General features: G+C 35.7%; 2 protein-coding genes across 19 annotated transcripts in view; one reads left to right on the forward strand and one right to left on the reverse strand.

Annotated features, from left to right (window-relative positions):
• LOC128878977 (kinesin-like protein unc-104) overlaps positions 1-15,904 on the forward strand; it is a 38,601-nt gene extending 22,697 nt beyond the window's left edge. For 3 of the 18 annotated variants that reach the window (XM_054127690.1, XM_054127696.1, XM_054127691.1), the window contains 21 exons: positions 251-385; positions 840-1,286; positions 1,376-1,578; positions 1,691-1,808; positions 2,566-2,738; positions 3,432-3,610; positions 4,109-4,246; positions 5,835-5,972; positions 6,086-6,204; positions 6,321-6,690; positions 6,782-6,872; positions 7,150-7,265; positions 7,392-7,947; positions 8,016-8,205; positions 8,528-8,775; positions 8,912-9,214; positions 9,778-10,065; positions 10,185-10,321; positions 10,411-10,512; positions 11,005-11,160; positions 11,575-15,904. In XM_054127690.1, the coding sequence (XP_053983665.1) occupies positions 251-385; positions 840-1,286; positions 1,376-1,578; positions 1,691-1,808; positions 2,566-2,738; positions 3,432-3,610; positions 4,109-4,246; positions 5,835-5,972; positions 6,086-6,204; positions 6,321-6,690; positions 6,782-6,872; positions 7,150-7,265; positions 7,392-7,947; positions 8,016-8,205; positions 8,528-8,775; positions 8,912-9,214; positions 9,778-10,065; positions 10,185-10,321; positions 10,411-10,512; positions 11,005-11,149 (4,196 nt within the window). In that variant the 3' untranslated portion in view covers positions 11,150-11,160; positions 11,575-15,904. The remainder of the gene's footprint in view (positions 1-250; positions 386-839; positions 1,287-1,375; positions 1,579-1,690; positions 1,809-2,565; positions 2,739-3,431; positions 3,611-4,108; positions 4,247-5,834; positions 5,973-6,085; positions 6,205-6,320; positions 6,691-6,781; positions 6,873-7,149; positions 7,266-7,391; positions 7,948-8,015; positions 8,206-8,527; positions 8,776-8,911; positions 9,215-9,777; positions 10,066-10,184; positions 10,322-10,410; positions 10,513-11,004; positions 11,161-11,574) is intronic. The other 15 variants (XM_054127699.1, XM_054127705.1, XM_054127707.1 and 12 more) reach the window with 13 other exon arrangements.
• On the reverse strand, positions 14,947-22,333 carry LOC128878980 (exportin-4-like). The gene is made up of 12 exons (XM_054127713.1): positions 22,146-22,333; positions 21,315-21,704; positions 20,976-21,243; positions 20,437-20,876; positions 20,096-20,351; positions 19,756-20,018; positions 19,239-19,678; positions 17,706-17,989; positions 17,357-17,550; positions 17,003-17,283; positions 16,676-16,901; positions 14,947-16,327 (listed from the first exon to the last, which is right to left on the reverse strand). Exons 1-12 carry the CDS (start codon positions 22,194-22,196, stop codon positions 16,040-16,042), a joined length of 3,381 nt encoding a protein of 1,126 aa, XP_053983688.1. The 5' UTR covers positions 22,197-22,333; the 3' UTR covers positions 14,947-16,039.
• Between the last annotated feature and the right edge of the window lie 15 nt (positions 22,334-22,348).

The raw sequence follows: 22,348 nt of genomic DNA on the forward strand, positions 1-22,348 counted from the left end.
AAATCGGATAATTCTAATCTATTGTACAAATAGATAAAAACGAACCGAGGAATCCACAAAACGTATTCAGTTTTCATTAGAACACAGATCACGAGACAAATCCTTGGAAAATTCTCTTCCACTTACGCCACTGCTTTAGTTATGGCTTTTGGTGTTTTCGAGACGCGTTTTACATTCCTGGCTGACTTGCCACTCTTAACTTACATGTTCGTGTTCCTCGTTTTTTAATGCAGCCCTTTCTGTCCCGCAGGAGACGAAATCGTCAGGACAAATAAACGCGAGGACGATGTGAAGGAAAGTCGGTCGAGACTTGCCTCTCACACGAACTCGACAATCGCCGAGGAAGCTGTGGATCAGCTACAAGCTTCGGAGAAACTTATCGCTGGTAAGTATAGGGAAGACATTTTTAAATTAATTCTCTGATCTTATTTGTTGTCACTATCTCGTATGTTTCAATCCAGTTGATAAATATAAAAATGTAACATAAAATGGTACGTAATCTTTCATAGCTCCAATTCATTTCATTACACAAATAACTTGAAACGAATGTAGAACTCGAATACGGATACAGCCATGTCTGTCTGCTTTTCATCACATTTCCATATCGGTGTCAACCTAAAATTAACTGTATACCTACTTGCAAAAAAGTAAAAGGAAATATCGATTCCTCTGACCCAGATAAAACGACTACCCTCTGGAGTATAATTTCATCACCGAATATGTAGTTCAGTGACACATTTCTGGAAGATTTATTGTTCGCCCTCTGAAGATTGTAGAAAGAAGAATACTTGGCGGAGAGTGTAGTTACAACAAAAAACATTTTTGCTGTTTACTTTCAGAGCTGAACGAAACATGGGAGGAGAAGCTGAAGCGAACAGAGTTGATACGCCTTCAGCGCGAGGCGGTGTTCGCCGAAATGGGAGTTGCGGTGAAAGAAGATGGCGTAACGGTTGGCGTGTTCTCGCCAAAGAAAACTCCCCACTTGGTGAACTTGAACGAGGATCCTCTTATGTCCGAGTGTCTGATCTACTACATCAAGGACGGTTTCACGCGTATCGGTAACGCTGAGGCTAACATACCTCAAGACATCCAGCTTTGTGGCCCGTACATACTGAGCGAGCATTGTGTCTTCGAGAACCACGAGAGCATCATCACCCTGATACCGAAGACGGACGCTTTAATTTATGTAAACGGACGCGAGATCACTGAACCAGTTGTTCTGAATACTGGATCTCGTGTGATCTTCGGAAAAAATCATGTATTCAGATTCATACACCCTGATCAAGGTAAACGAGTTTTGTTTCGCAAAGATCAAATTGTGCTCCAAAATTGTTGAGTGTTCATAAGCGAAAATAAACGTCTGTTTTTTGTACAGTTCGTGAACGATGGGAGAAGGGGTCCTCTGCTGAGACACCTGGAAATGTAGAAACAGTAGATTGGAATTTTGCACAAATTGAATTGCTGGAAAAGCAAGGAATCGATCTCAAAGCGGAAATGGAGAAGAGATTATTAGTGCTGGAAGAACAGTACCGCAAGGAAAAGGAAGAAGCTGATCAGCTGTTCGAAGAGCAAAGAAAAGTACGTTGAAACGAAAATTTAAACAATAGTAAAAGAAAATAAGGAAACAATATGTAGTCCTAATATACGTTAATTCAAACGTAAAAATATATGGATGTTATTGTGTTCGCAGAGTTACGAGGCCCGGATAGATGCACTGCAGAGACAAGTGGAGGAGCAGAGCATGACGATGTCTATGTATAGCAGTTACACACCAGAAGACTTCAATAATATCGAGGAGGATATTTTTGGTGAGTACGCATTACAGACTGTCTCTGAAGTTAATAATTTTTTGTCTACCTATACATCATAAATTGCATCTTTCTAGTTCGTTATGATTATTAAAATTCACACGAGCAAAGCTGTTGCAAACATTTTACCTTAACGATATTGGAGTATTTATTTCGAAAAAATAATTTTAAATTCGAAATTGTCGCGTGGAAAATGTTTACACAGTTCTGAGTAAGCTACGATCGTGTGTAGCTCGTACTGCCTCTTCGTTAAAACTGCTAGAATTTGTAACGAGTACATTGAAATTTAATTTAAATATAGATAGATTGACGAAATTATAGAGGGTAACATTATCAAAAGTAACTGAAGTAAAATGAAAAGGCCATTTGTCTCATTACAAATTCTACAGTTGCACGGATCTGTGCGAGGCATAATCAGATGATGGTACGTAAAGAAACGTTACAAGCATTTTCTGAATGTTCATTCATTGTTCGATTTTTATCCTTCAGTTGATTGTAATGCACGCATGCAGTTATATTGTACAATGTTACATTGTTTTCAGCTGTTTAATTACTCTTTGCTAGTTTGCGACGAAATAAAAATTTTGAACTTGTTTTATGAGATCGATTCTTCCAAGTCTCTTTTCGTCAACGTGATCATAGTCCATCATCTGATTGTGGACAGACCACAGAGGCTGCTTTTAACGAAGGAACCGGTGGTATCCACAAAATGCTTGGCTTTTCTGACTGTTTTGCCTGGTAATGGCTTGCATTTCAGTCAACCCCTTGTTTGACGCAGAGAGCAACTGGACCGAGAGAGAGTTCCAACTGGCCGCTTGGGCCTTCCGAAAGTGGAAATACCATCAATTCACAAGTCTTCGGGATGATCTCTGGGGCAACGCGATATTCCTCAAAGAGGCTAACGCTATTTCTGTCGAACTCAAAAAGAAGGTACATCCGTGGTTTATTCATGGGAACAAAATTCTGACGTTACTTGTCATTCGTGAATCATCGACACTTGCTTCTTCCATTATACGTTTTGGCATCCGTTTCATTACAATCGCTTAATCGTCATGGGCATTTAATATTTGTTTAATCAATACATGGTTATCGCAATTTATGTGGCAGAATAAATTTTTTTTGAAATCGTTCATCTGTAAAATATTGAAATTGAGTTATTGTTTAACTTAAACGTTGATCAGAAAGTTCAGAATTTCTGATCGTTCAATTTTACACGGAACTCTAAATTTGTATTTTCTTTTATATTTCATTCTTAATGTGTCATTTGATGCATATTAACGCATCTAACAAATCAAGTACCCCCTTTTTGACGTTCTATGAACTGAATAAATATTTGGTATTATCACAAGCACACATAGATTCATCTGTTTTTTCATGATTTTTTAACTTGATTTGAAGTATTGAATTTAGTATCGATACTTTATTTAACCAACTCATTCAATTGCTTCATACCTCATACAAATTTTCGTAATAATTTATCATTTGCAATAAAAACAACGTTTTTATTCATTCAATTAAAATTTTTTTTTTTCAATTTATTTTTAAATCTTCGTGAATTATTTCAGCGAGAAAGCACGAATGTTGTATGATCTTTACTATCTACATATAAAATGTTCTTTATAGGTGCAATTCCAGTTCACCTTGCTCACGGATACACTTTACTCGCCGCTCCCTCCGGATCTTCTACCCGCTCTGGACGAAGAAGAAGAGGAAGAAAGACCATTCCCGCGCACGATCGTTGCTGTAGAAGTTCAAGACACAAAGAATGGAGCAACACATTATTGGACGCTTGATAAACTCAGGTTTGTAATCAGTATACTGCTTCGTGTTGTGATCATGCATTATATTATCGTTTAATACTTATGCTTAGGGGGTGAGTCACTAATCCAGTCTCCTAAGTAAAATGAGATATCGAGATATGTACTGTTCATTTCTACTTTAATAGTTACAAATTGTATTTTCTACAACTACCAATCATAGCGACAAATACCCCTCTTTTTAGTATCGTAGGGTTTACTAGGACCCTGTATGTAGAAATGGGGTTATTGACCCCTTTTCCAGATTCTTAAACAGGATTGAGTTTTAATAGAGCCTCGGTAAACTTCTATATATTATAGATAAATTTGTCGTCATATTTGTCCTGTATGTAGGCCAGTGTAGGCGTTTGAAGTATCCGATTATTTATTGTACAACCGAATCAGAGAGCCCTGTAATGTGGGTTAAATCATTGCTTTGATCAGATCGTGCTTAGATAAAAACGCACAGGAACACTCACGCAAGTAATACGTGTTAACTTATAGACAGCGCTTGGAGCTGATGCGACACGTGTACAACGAGGACTCGAGCCCCAGCACCCCGGAGGCCAAAGAGGATATTTTCCAATGCCTTACAGTCTACTCTAATCCGAAGTTCTCGCTCGCAAATCTTTTGCCTTCGAGGTTGGTGCTCGAATGCGCGAGGCTCTCTCCTCATTATCGCCACACGCTTCACGCCCATCCTCTGATCTTTACGAACGCTAATTGTCGATTTTACATAATTTCGCCTCACCGTTTTCGCCAGTGATTTCCAAATTTTTTACGAAAGGCGCCCCTCTAAAAGAAAAGAGAGAACTTCTGCGCTCGAGATTTACAAACAAACAATTTCTGTTATGCTTATTTTGATTGATTCGATATTTAATTGTTTTTATTCTTCACTTATCGAATCTGAAATATTGTTTAACGACAGCTTATGGACAAATCAAATGCTTGCAAAATTCTCGCCCTAAGAAATAAATGGTATTTACTACTACCTACAATAAGTGATATTTGCTAATATATGTACATTGTTTATAATCGTTAAGAGCAAAGAGCTTAAATTAATTTTTGTTCGTTACTATATGTTGTAAATAACATGATACAGAACAAAAACGAAAATCCAAGTAACATACCCTTGATTTAAAATTTATGGATAGGGAAATTATTTAGACGTGACAAGTAGAATATTTTAAATATACTCTCACGTATTATTAGAAAGACACGTTTGAATTATCCACATTTTTCTATATTACAAATGTTTCCTGACCCTTTCGGATTACAAGGCACGTAACTTGCAGTAGAGTTCCCTACTTTGGAAAACACTGATATACACACTGTCTCGGTCTAAACAACTGTCGTCAGAAAAAAAAAATACTTTGCTTTGTAACTGTGCTGGATTCAACGAGATATCGATGAAGAATTTTGCATGGCCAAGCGTTCCGAGTCTTCGGCGTCGTAAGTCGAAGTGGAATTAACCCCTCTAAATTATGAAGTGTATGAAATTCGAAATAGTTTCGAAATCAAAAATCATTTCTGCTTATCAAGTTGCTGGATTTATTCGATTGATTGTTCCTGCACTTGAAATTAGAGAAATAGTTTGAAAGTATTTTGCCACTCATTTTGCATTCATAGAAACGCAAATTTCTTTTGCAAGAAGAAAGTAGGAGATCCTTGAAGGGTTTAACTCCTTTTGTATGTTTCAATTGTGTCTCGCTGAACACGTGCGCTCCTTGCGGCTGAAATTTTGTCACACTCTTGCTTCGTGACTTCATTGTGCACATGCCACTACACTCCGCCAACGAGTTACACAGCGATAATTTAAAGACTACAAAAATCACGTAGAATATGTATGTACTTCAACAGCTTAGATGCTGTACACTACTATACCATATTCTTTGACAACGTAGTACCTTTCTCTATATGAAAATACAGGGACTGAAACAAAATTCGATTACAGTATCCGTATCAATTGAACAAAAGTTAAAATTAACGAGTTGTTTTCATAACGTATGTCCCTTTATTTGTGCGAACACATTTACTAATTTTCTCATTCGATTTCTAAATATATCTCTGAACACGTATCATGCACACGATGTCTTTAAAAAAAATAAGTGAATGTTGTGTACCGAGTGTCCTTCACTGTGCTTTTCGACAATGTCTGACTATGTTTCGATCAACCGCTGGCAAACAGTGTGATTTAACCCGCAGAACGGTTGTTTTCATTTTTGCGCAGACAAAGACTCGAATTGATGCGCGAAATGTACCACAACGAGGCTGAACTATCGCCCACATCTCCAGACTTCAATATCGAGTCCATCACTGGTGGTGATCCCTTTTACGATCGTTTCCCATGGTTCCGAATGGTTGGAAGGTAAGTGGACAAATGGTTGTGATTGAAAATTGTCAGATTTCCTGGCTTTAAAACCAATTCGGTTATTGTGGTTTGATTAATCCTTGACGAAACACGTTTGTTTGCGATTACAGGTCCTTTGTATACTTAAGCAATCTCATGTACCCTGTACCGCTGATCCACAAAGTAGCGATAGTAAACGAAAAGGGAGACGTGAAAGGATACTTGCGCGTGGCTGTGCAAGCCGTTGTCGGTACGTAATCAGTGTCTATATGTCTCCGATCCAAATTATTCTTACAACTTGCTTATCATCTCTCGATTATCACGAGAGTCCCGACGTAGGATTTTCGTAACGAACCCTTCTTCCAGAAGAGGAAAACAGTGAGTACTCAAGCGGCGTTAGACAGTCAGCTAGAATTTCCTTCGAGGACGATCTCTTTGACGGGCACAAGCAAAACAAACGCAACACTCTGTTGACTCAGACGCTCGAAAAAAATCGACAGATCCTTCTGAACGAGGAACGCGTCGTGGAGGGCCATAATGAGCAAAAGGATGTGAAAGACGAGGACGACATTTGTGATGCCGACAGTGGCAGAGGCGACAGCTCGGTTTCCAGCGACATGAAAGAAGATGATTTACCAGATCATTTGCAACCAGGTTCTGAGTTCACGTTCAGAGTAACGGTACTGCAAGCTATGGGCATTTCCACCGAGTACGCCGATATTTTCTGCCAATTCAAGTACGTTTCACGTGATGACATAGACATAGAAACAGTTGAAATTTTATAATCATTAGCTAACACGAAATTATATGTTGCATGTTACATGCAGTTTCTTGCATCGACACGATGAAGCTTTCTCAACGGAACCGGTAAAGAACACAGGAAAAGGAAATCCACCTGGATTTTATCACGTACAGAATGTAAGTTAGTAATTTACAGCGCAAAGAACTGGACAGGTTTGTAGGACGGTTAAATGTAAGAGATACGTATTTTTTAACTGCCGCAACTCAAGTTTAAGCCCCTATGACCCAACATGACTTTAAAGTGAGGCTTCACCCCTTAAATATATTTATTTTTGGCCGCTCTGCAAGTCTACAAAATGTCATAATAAACATGAAAGGGCGGATGATTCTAACGAGAACCCATTAGCAGGTTTGGGTCAATTACTATATGGAATGACCAGTTTAATTTGTTTAGATTACAGTCACGGTGACAAAATCATTCCTGGAGTACCTTAAAACTCAACCAATCGTCTTCGAGGTTTTCGGACATTATCAGCAACATCCTCTGCATAAAGATGCTAAACTGGAATAGTGAGCATTGAATTCTTTGGACTCAGTATTTATTTAAAATTTTTTTTTTCAATCAAATGAATCCCACTTCATTTCCTTTGTTTTCTTTATTGATCACCTACATTCCAGCACATATCTTTACTTTAGCATTCATCCCAACAGCGTAAGACAGCCACCGAAGAGAATGCTTCCACCGTCTATACCGATCAGCCAACCCGTACGATCGCCAAAATTCGGAAGCGTTTTACCATCGCCCAGCACGTCACATGTACACGCTAAATACGACGTGTTGGTATGGTTCGAGATATGCGAACTAGCACCGAACGGCGAATACGTGCCATCCGTAGTCGATCATAGCGACGATTTGCCATGTCGTGGTCTTTTCTTGCTTCACCAAGGAATTCAGCGTCGCATTCGAATTACTATCGTTCACGAACCAGCGTCCGAATTGCGATGGAAAGACGTGAGAGAGTTAGTCGTTGGCCGCATTAGAAACACACCAGAGCCAGAGGAAGAGGATAATGATTCTTCGGTGCTCTCGTTGGGTCTGTTCCCTGGTGAATATCTAGAAGTACCTGGAGACGACAGATGTATGTTCAGATTCGAGGCGGCATGGGACAGCTCTCTTCATAATTCAGCCTTGCTCAACAGAGTTACAGCGTACAGGGAACAAATTTTCATGACCATCTCTGCGTACCTTGAGGTACGTCCTTTGTTTATTCTGACATTATTTCTTGACGTGTCTCAATTTTAATTATCATCTGTTTTTAGTTGGAAAATTGTGGAAGACCTGCGATCATTACTAAAGATCTGAGCATGATCATTTACGGCAGAGATGCCAGAGTAGGACCTCGTTCTCTCAAGCATCTGTTCAGCGGAAGCTACCGCAATCAGGAAGCTAATCGACTTAGTGGTGTCTACGAGTTGGTTCTGCGTCGTTCTTCGGAAGCAGGTAGCCCAGGTTTGTCTTGTCTACCCTTAGCGTAGTCCACCCTTGATCCTTTCCTACATTGCTGATATAATAGTCGCGTACATTTTACTGACAGAGTACAATCTATTCGAATAATAATCTTATATTTTGTAATTGAGCATAATACACACAATGGCTATTATATCATGATACATCGATCAATTGGCAGCTTTCTCTATTATTTTTTGCCCCTCTGTTAAGTTATCGGAAGTGTATATGTATTTAAATCAATTTTGCTAAAAAAAAGTTTTTATATTTTCTGACATTCCATTCCCGTTTCGTTCAGTACCCATCTTTCACAATTACTTTTCAGGTGTTCAAAGGCGACAACGCCGTGTATTAGACACGAGTTCCACGTATGTTAGAGGAGAAGAGAACCTCCACGGGTGGAGACCACGAGGAGACAGTTTAATATTCGATCACCAATGGGAACTGGAGAAATTAACAAGACTGGAGGAAGTGGAGAGAGTAAGACATACGCTATTGTTACGAGAAAAACTTGGCATCGATAAAGTTCCATTCTGCAATAAAATACCGCACGACTTCACAAAGAGCGAAAAGGTAATTTCATTCCTTATCTAAAGATGCAGAAACTTAACTACAAACGGCAAAATAATTGTATTTGAACAAAATCAAACTTCAATTAAAATCGGCGAGTACCAGACACATTTTTAATGTTAATTATTTTTTTACGCAGGAGGTTTGCAATATGATGGCGAAAGCGACGAACGAACCACATGCTAGCCCGGTAAAACTTAGACGTTCAACGAGTAAGGATGTTTACGAACATTGCGAGATGACTGAGAGAGAAAAGGAATTGGCCACAAAGTATATAAAACTGATTCAAGGTCGAATTCCAAGCAAAGAACCTATTCTACTTTCCGACGTTTCACCTGGAGAAGACACTATGGCTGATATGTCGGGATCCATGATGTCTTCGGTGATATCGTCCTCGTCTCAAGAGTCAGTATACGCGAGAGCTAGTGATATCTTAGAGCAGGTAACCCTCCCCGCATGCCGAGTGCTCCTGCTAGTAGCGGTTGTCCACGCTTCGTCGCATCATATTACCTTGATGACAAAATTAAATATGGTTTTCGAGATTCAAAGAAAAACAATCCTCACTATCTCTTCATTCAAACATTCCTGGATGGATGCATAGGAAGAAATTTCTCTTTGTTCTTGGTATTATCATAGAAACAGCGCTGAATTTATCATTAGAGACTGAGTGAAGATAGCATGGATTCGATTCAATTTGAACGTCGAAACACTTCTATTTCGAACAAATTGACTCACCTTTTCCACGTAGCTTGCAACAATTTTGATTTAATCTCTAAACTAAATGAAATTCAAATCACGATCGCTTTTGAAATTGGTCAACTTTGATCACGCAATTTTCGGTAGCTTTGCTGAGTGAAAATTGCGCTTTTAGCGCAGTCAGCTTCTAAGAACTGCTTACTGTTTACTTAACAACTGGTAAACGATGACTCGATGTGTTTGAGTCAAAGACAACCGCCCAGCATGATTGGACACACGGTCAGGGTGATGCTGGAGTGTTACTTGCAGGCTGCTGGTATAATAGTATGGAGCAGGTCTAAGTCGTGCATCCTTAGGTTGAGTTCACCGGAGAGGGCTAGACTGCAAGAACTACAGGAGAGCATATTGGCAAGCGAGTCCAGCAACCAAACATGTAGCGTTGCACCGGCTCCATTAGGTTCCTCTTCTCCGTCAAAGGAAAATTTGGTGCTCTACGTGCCAGAAGTGGAAGAAATACGCATTAGCCCGGTTATTGCTAGAAAAGGATACCTAAATGTTCTCGAACACAAGACTAACGGATGGAAGAAACGCTGGGTGGTATGTACACAGAGAAAGTGATATACTTTCAAGGCATTTCCACAATAGCGTGGGAAGTAAAAGTGTATAATTGTTCATAAAGAATCTTTTATTTCTAACCACATTCTTTTTGTATGTAGGCGGTACGACGACCTTACGTTCTAATCTTTCGGGAAGAGAAAGACCCAGTAGAGAGAGCTCTCATCAATTTAGCTACTGCTCAAGTTGAATATTCCGAAGATCAATTAGCCATGGTGAAAGTACCAAACACTTTTAGGTAATTTAGAAAGTACACAATAATTTTTGTTACCTCACCTTTAATTTCTAATTTTGTGATAAAAACAAATTATTCACTTTCGTTTCTAGTGTTGTTACAAAACATCGAGGATACTTGCTTCAAACTTTAGGGGACAAGGAAGTCTACGACTGGCTATATGCTATTAATCCTCTCCTTGCTGGTCAAATCAGGTATGTGTATAATTCCAAAGAATCTTAAAATTTGTCACTCTACAACAGGAGCTGGCTCTACAACAGTTACTACTTTTAAATCATTCCATTTCAATGAAAATATAAAATTCCATGTGGTCAAAGACATCTATTCATTCGCATAACCTCAGAGGTCTCAAAAGTCTCGAAGGAATCCAACCGTCAGAAGGCATAACAATTTACGCACCTGTTTCTCTGTCTTAGAGGGAACACTGGTGACAAAATCTACAGTTTTGAAATTCAATAATTATGAAAATGGTGTAAGTCCATTTATGGTCACCAAAAATGTTTATAGCTCAAGTCCTGTATGATTTAACAATCTCACAAATTTATTTATCAGCGATCACCGAAAGTATACGACTAGCGATTTAGCATTTATTAGTATTTCTCAGCGAAACCTTTATACATATTTGAAAACAGAAATACATTTATTGACTTACACCACTTTTATAATGAACGGCTCATGTATGTTAGGTATGGCGCTCACGAGATTGGACCTGAGGGGTACCATGAATTAAAGGGAATGCTTCTCGACTCTGCCAGTGGATTGTACTCCGCGGAGAAAAAAGGACCTTCCTTGGAGGCGTATTGGGTCAGACGTTATAGTCAGCCGTCATAGACAAACTAGTTGTAGGCATTACTCGCCGCTGTCCATATTCTACTTACTCGTAGTGCCATATTCCCCTTAATCCGGGATCGTTCTTTCTCTTTCCCTGCTGTACAGTAGAAAGTCTGACCCTTCCTTTTACGTCCATTCTCGTGAGCTCCTCACTACATCTGGTCGCATGCAGAGTATTTAACAACAGCTGTTTAAAACTTTAAAAAATGATTCTTTATGTCAAAATAAATAAAAAATAATGCAATTCTTGATTTTCATTTCACTTTGACATATAAATCAATCTTTAAAGATACCAGGCATCTGTTGTTGAATAAACTGTGTAAAGCATCTCTCGAAGTTTATTTTCTCCGCACCTGATGTCTTTCTGTTCTCGTAAAAACGCCGAACAATACATAGTGTATCAAAATAATCGCGAACTGTTGCAGGTCGAAACTAGCGCGCAAAGGGCCGACAGCCGCGAATTTGAATAACGCTTCGCCAGTCGGTCTAGCTCCGCTTATAGATCAACAGTCGAACCAAAACAAGTGAGTGGTCGACACGTTGGCCGAGGTAACGAGCGTCATCACGAAAGCCTCCGAGAAGATGCTGTGCTGGTCTCACTCGGCCTTCGAGTCTCATGATCTCTGTAGCTTTCGATTTCCGGTAGTCTTCGATTATTAAGCGGCTCGGAAAAGCGTATCGATCGGCTACCAAGCTTCGATAGCCGCCGATTAATATCTCGTCGTCTGATTTAACGATCGTCAGCCACCCTTCGCGTCTGACGATCGATTAGAGAAGAAGAATAAAAATACAGAATCGGTAACTAACGCAAGCGTGCATTCGTCTTTCGAAAGAAACGTTAAACACGTTTAAGTAAAACAAAAAAAAATTATTACTAAGGGGTCGTGAATTCCTCCGCGTGATCCTCTCCGTTCGTTTCGAGACACTGATCGAAACGTAGCAAAACGTCGATGAGGCTGTCACCGTGCGAACTCGCGATACACCTTTTAACGTCGTATTTGAATTTCTCGATATTAGTCGGTTGCGCGAAGCGATTCTCTGTAAGCGCGAAACTGCATAGGGCGAACAGGAACGTATTTTATGCCTAAAATAAAACATTCCTAAGACGATCATAGAAACGAGGCAAAAGATATACACACTGTAGGTATATACTCGTATGAGATGATGTGTGCGAGAGGAAGCAAGAAAGGGAGGGAGAGAAAGAATTAGGAGGAACGAAGTGGCGAGTTAAGGGGAAACACCACCTTTCAAGCCGAAAAAAATGTTGATATCTGAGAATTTTTTCTGGCGATACCAAGTATCTAATATGAATATGTGACACGTGTAATGAAAGTACATACCTTAAATATTCTTGACAATATTCATAGAAATATGTTACTATAGAAAATCGTGACGTTAACATATTTTTATGATAATTATCAGAAATATTGTTCGAAGTATATACTTTGAATGTACACAACAAATGTTTATTATTTGCCACTTGGTGGTATCACAAAAAATTGTCAGATCTGAAAATATTCTTTGCCCCGAAAAGTGGTGTTTCTCCTTAAGATGCGTCTACACTATGTAACATAACACGTTATATAGCAAAGTTATAAAACTTGTTAATGAAAAAATGTTAATGTACGATCAACGAAGGTTAAAAAACATTGTTCTATAACGTGTTGCAAGTCGGTCTAAATCAATGTAAAGCAGATTTGAAACACTTGCCATCTCCCATATGCAGATGGTTCGTCACGTCAGTCTGACTGAAATCTTTCACTGAAAACTATTTCCTTTTACTGCTTCATTAACAAGTTCAACACGGCATGACCCACCGATGGGTCAAACTGCAAACTTGTTAAGAATTCGTCACTCGAGGAAGGATGTACGAAAATGGTTGTCACTGTGAACGCGTTATTGTTTTTTTAAAATTATTACAAAATGAAATAACCTCATACCATATATAAAATATGTACTATTCACTATATTGGTATACGCGGACAGAGTATTACTATTATAGTACTATACAGTGCAGTATTATAGTAGTATATACCGTTCTTATCCTAGCAGTGTACTACTATAGTGCTGTACGTAGTATGTATATACACGTATGCCTGGTTTATGGTTCTTACTAACGAGATGCAGAATATCTCAAAAACTTGTTACAATACAGAAAATGTAATCTAGTAACAAGTTATAAAAACATGTAAAACAAAGTTACGAGAGGATTTGTTATATAACAATGCTCTGTTATATAGTGTAGACCCTGCTTTATGAATTTTTGCGTGTTCATGTCTGGAGATTATACACCGAGAAAGGGTGCGGATTATTTCGTACAAGTTAACACGGTGAACGTTGAATAATTGATAGTGATTCGTTTACGTATTAAGTTTACAACTTTGATCGTCATCGAAATACACGATCCTTTCCCCTACAACCTTGTTTCGCGTTGGAACACGTTTTGCGCCTCGGATAAATTGTTGAAATTTTATAATTCGAGCTCCTATTTCAGTCGTGAACATAAATTTGGTTCGAACGATATTTTTAGGTTTTTGTATTCGATAAGGGACAAGTCAGATGTTTATTGCTATTTAAAAAGCTCTCTTTCACGTTTTGATCAATATTTATTTATTGAAATATTCTGTATTGATTCCAGAGTTTACTATTGTTTAAAGAACAACTCAGCATATACATAAACAGTTTCAGAGAAACGATTACCAATATGTTATCTTGCGAACTTACCCGAGTAAATCCTGAGGCGGATTATTTTCTCGGTCGTTTATACGCGGTAGCGTACGCGTAAGTGTACCCCGCTCCTGTTGCCGTTTTTGCTTGCTAACTGTTGTAGAGTCTGATAGTTTTATTTTGTTAACGTATCGACGAAGAACGAGAGTCCGTAATCCCGTAAGTTGTACAACACACTCGACGCTTAACCCTTTGAAGCAAAAGATTTAGACGAAATTAATTAACAGGAACATCGATTATTTCTTCTTTGTTCCGATCGTGTTAATTTGAAATCGTAAATATTTATACTATTAGTTAATGAAATTATAAATTATTGATTCTATTTCGTATTTATGTTACGTTTTTGTAACAGTATAGGTCACGTTTCGAATAGTAGCTGCAGTCACCCTTTTGAGTGATACAGTTACAACATAGTTGATTATTTGTAATTGTAAATTGAATACATGGATGTATCTGCGTCATTTGCCGAGTACATCTAGCAATCACAAATTGTCATGTCTTTAATGGTTAAAATACGATTCAAAATGAAATGTTTATTATTTCGTATCGTATTATTAATATTTAATTATTTATTGGCGAGAGCTCTCCAATTAAAAAGAATAATTCTTGATCAGCATGTTGCGAAATAATTATCATGAACAGACTAATAAAATCACTGAAATTTATTATTTTTTCTTTTATCCAGAGTTATCGAATAACTTGATAATTCATATTGCTAGATTGTTATTCATGTTTAATAATGTACCAAAGAGATTCCGTATCCTGTTGGAAATCGGAGAGGAAGAACTTCGTGTAAGATAAATGTAAGAGACTAGTAGTAATAGAAGATATAAGGGAAACGAAGCATTTTTCACGAATATTCATAACTTCTCCAAGCAAATGTATTAAAAATCTGTACCGAAGGATGTAAGTAGTTTACTGTATGTATCCCTGTTTTCAGAGATGTCCATCGTACATCTACGAAGTAAATATACTTTAGTAAATTTAGAATTAAAACAAAGACTTATAAGATGCGTTTTTACACGATGATACAAAAATTAATGTATGTATAATTAAGCTATTACTGTTTCTTTTTTTTTTGTTTTTTTTTTCTTTTTTTTAATCCACAGGAAAATGCCTACAAACTGTACAAGGGTATAATGCTTATGGGCGGGAACAATATTTATTGATATTACTTACGATGTACAGTATTTAAATTTAAATTTTATTATTTGTATATAATTTATTTATTATATGTAACGAATCGGGCGTGTAAGTAAAACGAAGCTAAAATTGCAAACGGTTATGCACTAACTATCATTGCTTCAGGGGGTTAAAGTCTTAATTTATGACGTAAAAGGATAATGAAATCGGAAAGTAAATGCGAAGGGGATGAAAAATAAAAAAAAAATGATAATGAAAATTGATGGAAATACAAGGAACATGATACGAGACTTGAATGAAACGCAAGGCACCGTTGGTCAGGTTAATAATCATTGTTGTTATTAGGAGTCAAAATACGGAATTAAAGAGAATGAGTCAAGAGGGAGAAGGAGAGAAAGGAAAGACATAAAAAAAGAGAGAATGAATAAGCGTGACCGCGCGCGAGAGAGAGAAAGTGAGTACGAGAGAGAGTACGAAAGAATATGTTTGCTTATACATATATATATAAGGTATGTATATTTGTATATATACATAGATATGTATGTATACACGTGTACAAACCTTACAAATGAAGTATATTATATAAATATATAAATAAATTTAATATTAACGTAAGCATTTTGTCAAATGTCAAAAATCATCCGATGACGTACGGAGAAAGTTTAACGATGATTTGATCTGTACCAAGTATGTAAGTTCATATACTTGTTTGTAAGTTACCTAAAAATCTATTGCGAAAACGTTTTCATTTCTGGTCGTTTGCTATGAGAAACATGCATCGATGCTGTAACTTGTATTTATTATTATTATTCGATTTTCGCTAGGCTCACTGTAAGTGGTAACGTGTAATAAATCGGTCAATAAAAAGCTTATATGCTTAACGAATTCTTTTCAGAGTATACCCGTTTTTTATGTTGATGCATGACGCAAAATAAACGTACTCTCATGCAGATCCCCGTTGCTCGATGCTGGTTTACAATCTTTTATAAAACGAAGTATAAAAGGACACAAATTAAACATTTATTTAATCATTACCAATCCCTGTACAATGGTGATGAATTGATAATAACGATTTACAAATTCGTTCCTACTCATAGCGTTGGTATCTAATCTTATATTCTCGGTCAACTTCGTACAGGTATCCGCTAGTGTTTGTACAATTTTTTGATCACTTTGGGCAGATAAAATGTTCTGTACAAGTTGCTGATATTCCTCTTGATAGCAACACAGCAAATTATAAAAAGCCATGCCCGCGATAAATATGAAATCTGGTTCGATTTGATGCGATAAACTTACGGTCATCAGTAACTGAAAAAAAAAACAATTATGCCAATTCTGGAACACTTGTGTAACAATCGTATCGAAATACTAAATTGAAAGAAGAAAATTCTAGTTCAGGAGTGGGGATTGTCGATTCCTCGGAGGACCACGCATATTTACCTAAAGATGAATAAGTAGACATGTCTATAGTTCGTTAAAAGCTGTTAACTTTTTAACGTTAAAATAACTATATGAAAAGACTGTAGGTTCCCCATCCCTGTTCTAGTTGTACTCAATTTTGATTTCTTTTATAATATCCGAAGGTATATAAGATAAAGAATAGAATTTGTAATGTATAGAAAACTTAGATGAATGAGTAATTGTAATATTATTTACATTTAAGAATGGTGCCATTAATTTATTTCGTGGATGTTCGTTTGAACTATTGTAAATATGTTGTGCCAAATTTTGAATTATTTGACAACACATTGAGAATATTTCGGAACCAAACGAGAATAAACCTAATTCTACCGATGCTAAAAGCGATCGTAACAATTCAGGAGGTAAATTGCACACGTCATCAGGAAAACTTTTACAACGCGATTTTATCATCTTAAAATATCTGCAACAAAAAGAAGTCGTATTTGAATTCAATTATGATATATAAAGTTAATTAACAAAGTATTGTCGCTATTAATACGATAATGACAAATGTTCACTTACTGCGAACACAGTGATGGGATTTTTAGTAAATCCATAGTCACCATAGGCATAATTATATTTAAACCGCATAAAAATATATCCGGTAATTCCTTACTACTGACATAAGGTCCGAACGTAGTATCTTTGTTTAAAATATTAGTTAGAAGCTTCATTAGCAGCAAAATGTCTTGGCAATTGCTTTCTTCTGTAGTTGAATCTACAGTTACCCGATTAGCATTGCAACGCGCATAAATTTGTATTGTACTTAAACAAATTTCACGCATTTGTCGTTCGGTTTCAGTCTAGAATTATAAAATAATGTAAAGGATAATATTATTTAATCGTTACTGTTCAAATAACAATAATTATTTTTACCTCTTCTAAAAGCCGAAGAATCTCTTTGTTTGTACACTCGACGAGGAGCTCCAAAATTAATTGTACTATTTGCTGATAATTGTGGTATAAAGACAGTAAACTCGGAAGTTCCCGTAATACTGGTCGAATGTATTGGAACAATGATATTATGCCGGATTGTATAATTTGCACACATTGTACGCCTTGTGCAACTCCTGTTGCAACAATAAAATATTTTAATATACTGGTACTTCTTTACCGTTTGTTTAAATGTTAATAGGCACATATACAAGCTGTGCCATTTAGACTGTTTTAATCAACGTAACTTTGTTTTAAATGGATTGATTTTTAATATTTCAAGGTGTCTTACCAATGAAACATTCTAAAATATCTATAATTTGAACTTTAATTTCTTCTTGGTGATAACATTGTAAAAACTTTCCATCCGAAGTAAGCTGTTTGCATCTGTCCTGTAATACTTGTATAGTCTGAGACCAATAAGATTTGTCGTGAATAATTCCATCTTTAACAATTCCAGCTTGAACCACGGCGCGCATTAATCCTCTTTTAACCACTTGCTGGAAGTCGTATTGTCCTTTTGTAGCTAGATCTATAATATGTCCAAATCGTTCAGACTTCAACACGAATCTGGCTCTGGAAATTATTATATGTTTCCTCAATCTTTTGAACAAATAACTTTACTATTAAGTCTAATCGTGATATATACAACATTTAGTATATCAGAATAAAATATACTCTTCTTCCTTACTAACAAGAAAACACTGGTGACTATTACACCCCAATTTTGATGGACATGAATTACGCCATCATTTTCGAGTTATAAGCGTATAAGTAAACGAGGCGGCTCGGACAAAAGGGGCAATTTCTCCCATGAAACGCAAAAGTGGCACGAACTGAAAATGATGTAATTCGTCAAAATCGGGGTGTAACAGTCATCGGTGTTTCCTTGTAAGTATTGTAAAGCATTGAAATGTGAATTTTTAATATTAATCCTCGGACGACGGACATTTCTGACCGTCGTACTGACCCATACTGAAGCACGTCACGGATCAAATTTCGAATCTAATTATATTTCAAATCCAGATTCAAAAGTAACCCAAGTTCGTCGGCCAAAGATTAAAATGCAAAATTAACAATTTTACAGAATGATCATTAAGCAAAACATATGAGACACGTATTTCTTTAGTGGTGTGTATATTTTAAAAACTGAATTAATAATATATTTTACTAGTAATAAATACGTTAATTCATTCCACTTTGGAAATTTATGATAGAAATAGTGCATTTCTTATTATACAAAATATATCACTATGAGAATAAATTGTTAATGAAAAATTCTACTTGAATATAAGGTTGAACAGTTTTTTTTTTTTTTTTTTTGACTGTTTGCTAAACAGTCATCCTGCAAAGCGAATAAAAAATTTTATGCTAGAAACTTTTGAGCAATGAAACTGTACTTTTTGTCTCACCTATCATTTATAATGATCCTATTTGTTCTTTATAATTATAGTTTCAAAATACTTGTATACTTTTGTAGATTTATGCTTGTGGTACAGTTCCAATAAAAAAAAAACTATAATAATAATAATAACAATAGAATGAGTTTCTAAACAATGATCACAAAGAAAATTATAATAATGTTATCTTTAAATCAATTTCTCTCAGAAACAGGTACATATTATCACCTACCATGAAACATGTGCCCCATATGAAACAATCATCCGGCAAAAATCTTAAAGAAATTCGAAATCCGTTGATTCCACCTGAAAGACTCAATAAATGTTAATTAAAGTCCTTTGAAAATGAAGACCGCGGCAAAAAATATCGTTGCTCCCAAACAGTTTATTCTAATGACTATTTTATACCATTGTCATATACTTACTTCTTTGGTAAATCAACAAGAGCTATTAATAATTTTATAGTTTCCTTCATTAATGCTGGTTCACCTTTAAAAGCGTTAATATTTTGTACTATTTTTTCAATAAGAAAATTTATAGTCCATGATGCACCGGGCGTATCTTCTCCGAAAGCTTGTATAAATGCAATACTTATTACAGAATAATGATCTTCTACTAATAAGAGGTAATGAAGGGACCATCTGTGTAAAAACCACATTACTGTACAACTTAATTCTGGGCTTAGTATACTATCTAGACGAACGGATATTGCAGTTTTTTCTATGGCACACAAACGAAATACATTTGCTACTAAACGAATTACATGATCTACTGATTCAGTAGCAACATTAATATCCGACGAGACATTCTCCGATGATGCTAAAAATTGTAGTGTGAGATTTAGGTCAACTTTTCCCTGTTGTACCTGAAAATTACTGTACAGTAAACAATACAACCTGTACAGTAGTTATGCTTTTTTTTTTATCGCATTAGTTTACAGACCTGTTCCATGCTATATATCATTATGTCAGAAGGTATTACGGCAGTTTCACCTTCGGACTCCATGCAAAGTACGTGACCTGTTATGAGCAGTAGCCAATGTATGTCTTCGTATAATTTAATCATAGATATATCCTTTACTGCATTTAAGGATTCAGGTTGTCCTACTAATTTATTCAGAATTTCGCGTAATTTAAGCGTACGATCTTCTATTAAATGTGCCAATAATGGAAGAGAATGATTTGGAATTTGTCTTCCGAAATTTCCTGAAATGGAAAAAATAATAAAGTTTTGAAAACATAGCATTAAAAAGTAAAAGACGAAATGTAAATATGATACTTACCAATTGTTTGCAATTGTTCCTTAAACCTAACTTTATCATCTATCTCAAACTCCATTTCTTCCTTGTCAAGATCTTTTTCTTCTATATTTCTTATACCTTCTGGTGCAGACAAATGAGACTGTAGATAAATATTAAATATCTTGACAGAACTTTGTTTACAAAACTCGGCAGGAAATAGATTTGTCTCTGACCAATATAGCCATGTTTTGAACAAAGTATCTAAAGCTTCTGTATACAAGCAATCATCAATACATAACTGAAATAAATAAACGTTTCATAATAATTAATTAAGAAATTACAAGATTCCATATTTACAAAACACAGTGTATAATGTAACTTACTGATTCTTCTTGTGCTGCATTTTCTATGAATAGACAAGTTATTCGAGATAACTGTTCCATAAATGATGTAAACATATCATCAGGTAAAGATTTAAAATTTTTACGAAAAAAATTAAAAAGATTTCTTATAATATTAGCAATTCCATTTGCTTCTTGGTCGATAATATTAATACTTGTAATAAATTTTAAAAATCTCAGCATGTAATTAGAAAGATATTGCAACTCGACTTGTTGTGATGACATTATTGTACCACTCAAGCTTGCCATTTGTACTAAACAAGTTCTTGCATGATGAGCTAATTGTAGATTACCTCGTATTTTCCAATACAGCGTAAAAAATAGGTCTAAGACAGCTGGATCTAACACTACATCTTGCCAATCTTTGCTTAACTTCAATGTTGGACTACTTTTTGATTCGAATTCTAATTCGATTAGAGGTAGTACAGTGGAGTTAAGGAATAAAATTAAGTGAATAAGAAAACTAAACTACCAATATATCTATAAAAATGAATTAAGGTATTTTGTCATAAAAAGGATATTTCTTACAGAAAGAAATCTCCATGTAAGCGTATTTTCTATAATTGGGAGTAAGTATTTCAGAAGAGTCACAGTATCCTCCTGCATATCTCCTGTAACTAATTCGTCGAGTATTCTGATAGCAAAGTTGAAAATTCTTTTCAAAATATCAGCTTGGAATATATCCTTTTCATTAAAATGACTTTCCCATGTTAAGTCTATATTCGAGGACTTAGCATCAGTTGCATATTCTTGCATTATAGCAGATATGAGATTGCATCCCAGAATTTTCTGTGAACATTACAAAATATGAAATAAAGCTCATTGAGTTACTCAATTCAATTCAATTTCACGTTATTTACTTTTGACAAGTCACCAGTCATTATTAAATTTTCCACTTCATCTAATGTGCGTTGTCGTTCTTGTCCAGAATCATTAATACTTCCCTTTTTGATTATAATTGCAATAGTTTGTATTATGCACCCCTTGACATACTGAGCTAAATGTGGTTTGTTTATCACATAATGAAAAAGGTATTGTTTTAAAGAAGTGATATCTCCTTCTGGTAAAACTGGCCATTCTCGTATCAATGCTATCTTTATTAAGCCAGCTGCTTCAAAAAGAATGTATTCACTGGTATTTGTTTCCAAAATTTGTCGACAGAGTTGATAAGGGAATTTAGTTTTACGAAAATTTAAAAAAACTTCTTCTGCAGGTCGACGTTGCTCTGTTGAAATTAAATTTGGAGGTGCCTAAAAATATAATACAACTACTAAAACAAATACTTTAACAAGTAGTTTTAATATATTTTATACAGATATGACAATACATTCTTAAGACATCTTGTTTGCATTGAAAAATGATGATTTTTGTATTGAATGCATGTTATGTACAAACAAATAATATAAAAAATATCATACTATAGTCCTAATAAACTTAAAAATATTATTTAAATATCCAATAACCAAATTCATACATCGTAGAATAAAAAGAATGTTTACTATATTGAAAATTTTCTTTTATATTACATTGAAAAATACAAAATACAACAGTATTAAATATACGTATTGTATGATATTTATACAGTTCACATAACATTTGTATACATCATCTTTTACGATTTATTTGTAACATATATTCATTATAACCTTCTTAAAAGAAATAAAAATACATGAAAGAAATCGTAAACTTACTAAAATTATTTGTGCAGCTTTTTCTAATTCGTTAATTAGGTGTTCTGCCATTTGTTCTAAAAGATTCACGTTTTCCAAGTAAAATAATTGTCTGTAAACAAATTTGTCGTTAATAATGTTTGTTACATATTCTACTTCTGGCACCTGTGTTGCCAGACGAACCGGGTTTTTCGCGCATGCTCAACCCACAACGACGAAGACGA

Source organism: Hylaeus volcanicus, chromosome 6 (genome assembly GCF_026283585.1).
Source record: "Hylaeus volcanicus isolate JK05 chromosome 6, UHH_iyHylVolc1.0_haploid, whole genome shotgun sequence".
Classification (NCBI taxonomy): domain Eukaryota; kingdom Metazoa; phylum Arthropoda; class Insecta; order Hymenoptera; family Colletidae; genus Hylaeus; species Hylaeus volcanicus.